Genomic DNA, 8,743 nt, shown 5'->3' on the forward strand with positions numbered 1-8,743 from the left:
CAGGGGCTAGGGCACAGACTGCTCTCCTCCCCAGCTCTCCAACCCGCGGGCGCCTGCCTTCTCCTGTCGGGCTGCTAGGAATGTAGTCTGGGGCTGGGTAGTTGAGCTCAGATGGGCAGGAGCTCGATGAGTTGACTTGGGGTGATGGTCTCTGGCCTGATCTCATAGCCCTAGTCCCCAACACCTAGCCAGGGTCACTGGTGCCTGGAGGGATACTGACCTCTGAGGAGAGAGGCCGAAGAGCTAGCCTGGGCTTGGCCCTTAGGCGGTAGGGTGGAGCAAAGCTATCCTTGGGGATATATGACCCTCTTTCTCTTACTACAACTCTGACGTCTGTGACACCTGAAGCCCAGCCTGGACAGGCCCTCCTGGGTTTGTCCTGGTGGAATCTGCCAGCTTGCCCAGCTCTTCCTCACCATTCATCTACTTTCACTAGGAAGGAGCCTAGGTGGGCTGGTGCCCACTGGGGCAGGCCAAAGAGTGTCTGGCTTTCTACTAATGCCTGCCATTTGTCTCACCCTGGAGATAAGTGTTTCCCTTTCCTACACTTGCTCCTCCTCGTTACCACTGCTTAGCAGTCTTGGGGCAGAGGCCCTGCCTGCTTGGGGTCTCGATTTTCCTCTCTGTCTGTGCAGAGGGTTGGACTAGATGACCTCCTGGGACACGCTGAGTCCCGTGACTGGGGGATGGTGGGGTTGCCTGGGGACAAAGATGCAGTGTGTGCCGCCCCCAAGGCCAGGGCGGGGCAGGCCCAGCCAGATGTGTGCCTCCCCCTTGATCCACCAGCTGCTTAGGCTGAGCCCTGTCCTCCCGCCTCTTTTCTAGGGGTTGCTAGGCCAAGGCAAGCAGACAGGGAAGGAATGCTAGAGAGCCAGGGCTGATGAGGAAACTGCCACTCCGCTCCATCTGGAATAGTTCCTCCCAGAGCTCCTGGCCAAGGAGCCCGGCTGCTCATGTGCCTTAGTCTTGGGGCCTGAGCAGAACAGGCTCTGTCCTGGGAAGGGTCACACCTAATCTCAGTTCCAACTTGCCCCAGCCAGAGGTCCCTCCTGCCCACAGCCCAGGTCCATCTGGAAGTCAGGCTGGAACACAGCAGTGAGGCCTGAGTAGAGATAAGAGTGGTTTGAGAGTGAGAAGGAAGTGTGTGCTGATGTGTGCACAAGCGTGTCTCCCACTCTTGCAGGTGAAGGCTTGTCCTCTGGCATAGTATCCTGTCTGCCCTGTAGCAGGAGGATACATGCTCCTTGAAATAAGGTTTCTGAGCTCTTATTTGGCAAATTCTGTTAAACAACAGCAAACTGTTTCTTTACCTGCAGGACTTACCAGAGCCTTGAGATCATTGATGTGATAGGAATATCCAATGAAAATCCAGGGGCAGCTTCCCACACTTTTTGGTCTACACCTTCTGTTGGTCTACCCTTCAGAGGCTGTTCCAACTCCTCTTCTCCATAGTTGGGCCAGGGAAGGAAGATTAGGAAGTAGAAGGTGACTTTATAATCTCCCCAAGCTCAGGGAACATCTCCAGCTCTCAGCCCAGGAAGGACTGCCTGCCTCCATCAGGTCTCCCAGATCCGAGCAAGGCAGTTCTGGCTGAGCCACTTCATTTTTCATCCATGGGCTAGTCAATTCTCTTAAACCTTGTCTTCCTCATCTATAAAATAGGATATTACTAGTCATTACTTCATAGGGTTCTTGTGAGTCTTAACTGAGATAATACAGATTTAAAAATCCTACCTATGGGCGCGGGCTGGCACTTATTAAATACCTAGTGGTTGTTAGATACTGGTGGTGGTGGTAGAGGAGGAGATGTTTACCACTGCTCTGACACTGTATCCTCTTGTCCTGACAGAGTGAAGACACTTCCACGTGAACAGCTGACCATGTGCCTGCCCTGAGCATCGAGGCCCACCAGGCATCTCTGTTGTGGGCAGCAGGGCCCGGCATTTGTCTGAGGACTCCCACAGTTGGCAGGCTCCCCCAGCACCCGGGTCTGGGCCTCGGCCCCACCATGTCGAGCCTCAGCAGTGGCTCCCAGGACACCAGTGGCAGTAGCAGCACCACCAATGGCAGCAGTGGCAGTGGCCCAAAGGCAGGAGTGGCCAACAAGAGTGCAGCGGTGGCTACTGCTGCACCAGCCTCCGTGGCCGATGACGCACCACCCCCCGAACGTCGGAACAAAAGCGGCATCATCAGCGAACCCCTCAACAAGAGCCTGCGCCGCTCCCGCCCTCTCTCCCACTACTCTTCCTTTGGGGGCAGTGGGGGCGGTGGCGGTGGCAGCATGATGGGTGGGGAGTCTGCCGACAAGGCTGCTGCAGCCGCAGCTGCTGCCTCCCTGTTGGCCAATGGGCACGACCTGGCCGCAGCCTTGGCTGTGGACAAAAGCAACCCTACCTCAAAGCACAAAAGTGGTGCTGTGGCCAGCCTGCTGAGCAAGGCTGAGCGGGCCACGGAGCTAGCAGCTGAAGGACAGCTGACGCTGCAGCAGTTCGCGCAGTCTACGGAGATGCTAAAGCGCGTGGTGCAGGAGCACCTACCGCTGATGAGCGAGGCGGGTGCGGGCCTGCCCGACATGGAGGCCGTGGCAGGTGCCGAAGCCCTCAATGGCCAGTCCGACTTCCCCTACCTGGGCACCTTCCCCATCAACCCAGGCCTCTTCATCATGACCCCGGCGGGTGTGTTCCTGGCTGAGAGTGCGCTGCACATGGCAGGCCTGGCCGAGTACCCCATGCAGGGCGAGCTGGCCTCCGCCATCAGCTCAGGCAAGAAGAAGCGGAAACGCTGCGGCATGTGCCCGCCCTGCCGGCGGCGCATCAACTGCGAGCAGTGCAGCAGTTGTAGGAACCGAAAGACTGGCCATCAGATTTGCAAATTCAGAAAATGTGAGGAACTCAAAAAGAAGCCTTCCGCTGCTCTGGAGGTAACGGCGCCTTAGAGGGAGGTGTGTGGGCTCTTGTGTCTGTCTGGCAGTCCAAACCCACCCCCAGCCCCACCTTTCCTGCCTGGGTGAGGGTCTGGGGGACGCCCAGTCCCTGGGCTCTGGGGTTCTAGGCCAGTCTCTGAGACACCAGTTCACTGCCCCCAACATCAGAGCCACATCCTGACATCCCATTAGGTTGTAGTTTGCAAGGCAAGCATAAAACTCCAGGCAAGGGCCTCGCCTTCCCAGCCAGGCCCCCCAGGAGTTCTAGGTCAGGTATTGAGATTCCCATACACATCCCAACTTCCCAAATTCCAGACATGTCCTAAAGCTTCCCGTCTGTGACCTAAGATTCTGGGACTCTCCCCTGTCCCATTTGACAGGGTTCTGTCCCATGGACCCTGTGGCTTTAAGGTAACCCTATCACTTGTCCCTTCAGAGCCTCGACTTTCCCCCAAGGCCACTCAAGGATAGAGCAGCTCCAGTGCTGGCAGCCCTGCTCTGAAGCCTGGAAAAACCCTGGTTCTAGATGCCTCATTGACATATTTGGGGTGCCTTGAGGCCCCAGGATCAGTCTGGTTGCACAGCCAATGACCAGGGACCTATGGGCCTGGAGTTAGGTGGTGAGCCTGGGGTGTGGGCAAGGCCTGTCCACTGTGGGATTGGCTTAAAGAAGGCCAAATGGTTCCCATATTGCTCTCTCTCTGCCTCGAGGCTAGGCCTGTCCCTGTTCCCCCAGCTGTGTCAGCCCAGCTGTGGTGCCAGGCCTGGGTACAAAAGTATCTTTTCTGCCTGCTGCCCCTGCCCTGGCCCCACCCCTCTGAGTGGGCTTGATGCAAATGTCCAGAATGGTTGGAAAACAATGATGGCATCTCAGCCGTGGCTACCCACCCCCTGAGCCCCAAACCTCATATATCTGCTCTCCTGCCCAGAGAATACACCTATATGCACACAAAGGCACCCACTCTCGTCTGTTGTAGACACACACACACACCCCTGCCCAGTGCACATAGACGTAGCCTCTGAATAAACATAGCAAGTATCCTTTCTCCCCACCACAGCTCCAAACATGCTACACACCGTAGCAGAGCTCAAGGCGTCCATCCATATATGTGTTCAGTGCACACGCTTACACGTAAGCTCATTCGACAGAAACCTGCACACAGCTCCCAGGTGCACCACAGCCGCCTGGTGCTTGTGGCCTTTGGACCAGGGGAAGGGATGTTTCTGTCTGGAAGGAGGCTTCCTGGGCACAGTGGTTCAGGAGGCCTCAAGGTGCTCCAGGCCCTTCAGCGACCCAGTGGGTCAAGGCTCCTTCTCTGGCCTGGCCAGGATGGCAGGAACTCCACAGGGTGGCTGCCTTTACTCTATGCCCATCCCTCCACCATGAGACCATCCACGGGGAACATCTTTGCACCAGACCCAGCCGGACCCTGACTGAACTCTCTCCTTGTTTTTGTCTCCCGCCCCCGCCAGAAGGTGATGCTTCCGACGGGAGCCGCCTTCCGGTGGTTTCAGTGACGGCGGCGGGAACCCAAAGCTGCCCTCTCCGTGCAATGTCACTGCTCGTGTGGTCTCCGGCAAGGGATTCGGGCGAAGACAAACGGATGCACCCATCTTTAGAACCAAAAATATTCTCTCACAGATTTCATTCCTGTTTTTATATATATATATTTTTTGTTGTCGTTTTAACATCTCCACGTCCCTAGTATAAAAAGAAAAAGGAAAAAAATTTAACTGCTTTTTCGGAAGAACAACAACAAAAAAAGAGGTAAAGACGAATCTATAAAGTACCGAGACTTCCTGGGCAAAGAATGGACAATCAGTTTCCTTCCTGTGTCGATGTCGATGTTGTCTGTGCAGGAGATGCAGTTTTGTGTAGAGAATGTAAATTTCTGTAACCTTTTGAAATCTAGTTACTAATAAGCACTACTGTAATTTAGCACAGTTTAACTCCACCCTCATTTAAACTTCCTTTGATTCTTTCTGACCATGAAATAGTGCATAGTTTGCCTGGAGAACCCACTCACGTTTATAAAGAGAATGTTGATGGCGCCGTGTTGAAGCCCCTCTGTATCCATCCACGTGGGCAGAGCTGCCTTGAGGAGCTCACAGAGGGGGAGGGAGAAGACTCCCCAACCCCCAGGCCCAGGCCAGGCGTGCTACACCCACAGTCCCCACAACGGGGTCCCCCACCCCAACAATGATTTTGCAAAAATGAAAGTTCTGTTTGTTTATTCATTGAGATCTGGGGAGCCCATGTCTCGATAGTTCTGATCGTGATCGTGGCTACTTCCCTTAGAGAAAGTAAGTCCTTTTTTTCCCGGCCTGGCTGATGGCGACAGAAGAAAGGGCTTCTTTGCGTGGTCCCCTGCCAGTGGGGGTGGGTCCCCAGGGGGGTCCCCTTCGGCCTGGGCCCTCTTGCCCATGGCCAGCTTCCTGCTGATGAACATGCTGTTTGTATTGTTTTAGGAAACCAGGCTGTTTTGTGAATAAAACGAATGCATGTTTGTGTCATGAAGCACCGCTGGCTTCTTGCTCTTGGGTTTGGGGGGCTGCTGCTGGGCAGGGATTGTCTGGGACCACCTTGGGGGAGAAGAAGAATCACCCGGGGACATTTAGAGTGGGATCTCTTGGGAAGTGAGGCCCTCCGGATACACAAGGGGGGCAAGCAGGAGCAGCCAGCCTGGATGACAGGATGGAAATGCTATTAATCTGGCAGTGGCTGGTACTGGAGCACCTCCCCTGCCTGATTGTACCCCTGCCTCAGAACCGGAACCTCCAGGGACTTTCATTCACCTGGGGCCACCTTCTCTATTCATCTAAAGTCAACAGCACCTGATCAGTGCAAAGCAGCCAGCAGTCCTGGGGGTGGGGCTTGAGCTGCCTGTTCAGGTTCTTATCTCCTCTTACTTGCAGGGATCTAGTGCCCCCCCAACCACTGATGTGAGTCCCCAGGGTTCATAACCAGCACACACACAGGGACCCCACGTACCCCTCTTTAGGCCTGAGGGCTATTGGACTGGGGCCTAAGGTATCCCTGGCTTTGTCTCCTGTGACTATCCCCACCCCCAGAAAGTTTGTTGGCACAAGGTTGTCTGGGATCTCAGAGGTCAGATGACGGGAAGTCACCCACAGAGCCTCGTGGTCTAGGCCAGGGCAGCCTGAACCAGAAGAGATGGCTGTACACCCCCCACCCTGCACATCACAGAGGCTGGCTGCAGGATGAGGCCTACCATCCACTGGACAGGGAGGCATTCTTCCCACCCAGCTGCTTGGAGCCGGCCTGAGACAGGCTAGGCTTGAGGAAGGACTTCCAGAAGATGTGGGGCCTGGCTTCAGGTGGGTGAGGGCTTTGGGGATGACGGAAGGAGCTACTTCTGAAGCTGAGTGGGCAGAGCGGTGAGGGACATGGGATGGCTCTATCGTTTCTGGGAGAGGAAAAGCAGCCATGTTGGTTGGGGTTCTGACCCTCAACCCTTTCCCGTGTGCCACAAGCTCCTTTCCAGCACCAGGAGCTCAGCAGCCTGGCCTGGCACAGCGGGGGCAGGCGGGGGAGGTGGGAGGCTGCTTTCAACTCCATCTCTGCCTGGGAAAAATTCCCTTTCATGTGGCTGCCTGTGATCTCTCCAGGCGGCTCTGCCGATGGGGCGTCCAGCAGGGAGTAGGGGGAGGTGTTGCAGCGGGGGCACCCTCACCCCCTGCACAAGGCAAACTGCAGCACCTCAGAACCTTGAAGGGATGGAAAGGATCCTCCTTGTGGGGTGGGGATGGGAAGCCTGGCCAGCAGGGGGCACCCAGGCTGGAGGCCCCTTCATGCCCCCACCTGGCTGCTGGCAACACAAAAGCTGCAGATGGCCTCGGCCAGCCCTTAGGTGCGGGGTGGATGGCTCCTGTGCCAGCCCCAAGGGGGAGGGGGGTGCCGTGACTCAGCCAGTCTGTACCTTGTATTGTGCCAACTTACAGCCCAGCCATAGCTCCTGCCCGCCCCCCTGCCCCAACACACACACACACACACACACTGCAGAGAAGCCCTCACCTTGAAGGCCCTCACCTATTCCAACTTCAGCTTTTTGCGCTCTGCTTTGTGGAAATGGTAGGTCAGCCCCAGGCATGGGTGGGGATAGCTGTGAGGCTGAACACATGATGAAACCTCAGTTACCTCATCTGGGAAATGGGGACAATTAATAGTCTCTCTCCCATAAAGGGGCCTTCGGATGAAATGAGATCACTCTAGGGAAGGGCCTGGCTCATCTTAAGCGCTTGATCAATGGCAGCTGGTGGTGGTATTTTATTTATTTTTAAAATGTTTTTATTGATTTTAGAGACAGAGAAGCATCAATGTGAGAGAGAAACATCAATCCAGTCCCTCCTGTATGTACCCCAACCAGGGACTGAACCTGAAACCTGGGCATGTGCCCTGACCAGGAATCGAACTGGTGACCTTTTAATGAATCCAACTGGTGACCTTTGGATGACACTCAACCAACTGAGCCACACTGGCCAGGGCTGATGTTACTATTTTAAAACTATTGACCTAAATCTCACCAAGATGTCCCCCACCTTCCACCCAGGTGTGTGTCTTCCCTAAAAACCTCGCCATTCCACCTCCCACCTCACTCCTTCCCCAGCAAGCCCCAGCCCTGTCTGTCTGCCTGTTGCTCTGGCTCACTGTCTCTGAAGCTCTCTCCTGATGGTCTCTGTTGGTCTCTGACTCTTCTGTGTCTCTGAGCCTCCATGTCTCTCATGTTTCTCCATCTCTGTATCCTGTCCCTCCCTGCCTTTCTCTTACAGGTTCATCCCTGCTGCTCTCCTGTCTGACAGAGAAGTATTTAGGGGCGGCTTCCCCGTGAAGTATGCCCAGTTCCCCTCCCCAGGAGGTGCTCTCAGCTCCGCTCTGCTACAGTTGGGAGCCTGACCTCCTAGTGACCCAGGAACCTTTACCTGGGTGGCAGGGAGTGGTGGGATAGGCTGGAGTGCACAAGGGGCTGGAGTCAAAACCAGCCTCCATGCAGCCAAGTGGTGTGGGGTGTGTGTGTGTGTGTGTGTGTGTGTGTGTGTGTGTGTGTGAGAGAGAGGGAGAGAGATGCTTAAAGGCCCTGACAACCATGTGAGGCCTTGTGTGACACTATGCGTGGCTATGTGTGACACTGCGTGTGTCATGCAAATGGGTCTCTGACAGTGTGTGGTAAACTATGATGTGAGACCTCTTGTGGCTGTGGGTTAGTATATGATATCAGCAGCCACACTTTGGGATATTCTGTGACATTGCATGTGTAATCCTGTAACATTGTGCAATTCTGTAACAGACCCAGTGTGATACCAGGGTGTACAACTGAATGTGTGACATTGAGTGATTCTATATGTGGGACGTTGGATAGGCAGCATTGATCATGTATGGCATACATGACCCTATGACAGACACTGGATGATTCTATATGGTTTGTGACATTGAGTCTGGGGGGCCATCAGGGTGTGGCCCTGAGACTGACATCAGCGATTCTGTATGATTGTGTGATGCTGGCTTGTGACCCTGTGGTAGTGCCCTGGGTGTGTGCTCATGACGTTGTATGTCAGTGTGCACCTGTGACCCTCAGTAATGACGACACTGTGTGCCTTGTGTGTCTTTGTCTACAGCATTTCCTGGCTCTCTTCCCTGATAGCCATGCAGCTCTGGGGACAGGGTGGGGGCCCTGGCAGCCCATGACCCCCAGCCTGGTTCTGAGGCTCAGTCTGGGTGGGAGAGCTGGCGTGGGGGCAGCAGGCACAGTTCCCACGGCCACCACGGCCCCTCTCCCAGCCCCACCACAGGGCTTCAGCTCC

General features: G+C 55.3%; 1 protein-coding gene across 2 annotated transcripts in view; it reads left to right on the forward strand.

The window, feature by feature from the left end:
- CXXC5 (CXXC finger protein 5) overlaps positions 1 to 5,441 on the forward strand; it is a 34,837-nt gene extending 29,396 nt beyond the window's left edge. For both annotated transcript variants that reach the window (XM_005881044.2, XM_005881045.2), the window contains exons 2-3: positions 1,850 to 2,920; positions 4,397 to 5,441. In XM_005881044.2, coding sequence (XP_005881106.1) covers positions 2,009 to 2,920; positions 4,397 to 4,441 — 957 coding nt within the window. In that variant the 5' untranslated portion in view covers positions 1,850 to 2,008 and the 3' untranslated portion in view covers positions 4,442 to 5,441. The remainder of the gene's footprint in view (positions 1 to 1,849; positions 2,921 to 4,396) is intronic.
- The last annotated feature ends 3,302 nt before the right edge of the window (positions 5,442 to 8,743 follow it).

Source organism: Myotis brandtii, unplaced genomic scaffold, assembly GCF_000412655.1.
Source record: "Myotis brandtii unplaced genomic scaffold, ASM41265v1 scaffold668, whole genome shotgun sequence".
Taxonomy (NCBI): domain Eukaryota; kingdom Metazoa; phylum Chordata; class Mammalia; order Chiroptera; family Vespertilionidae; genus Myotis; species Myotis brandtii.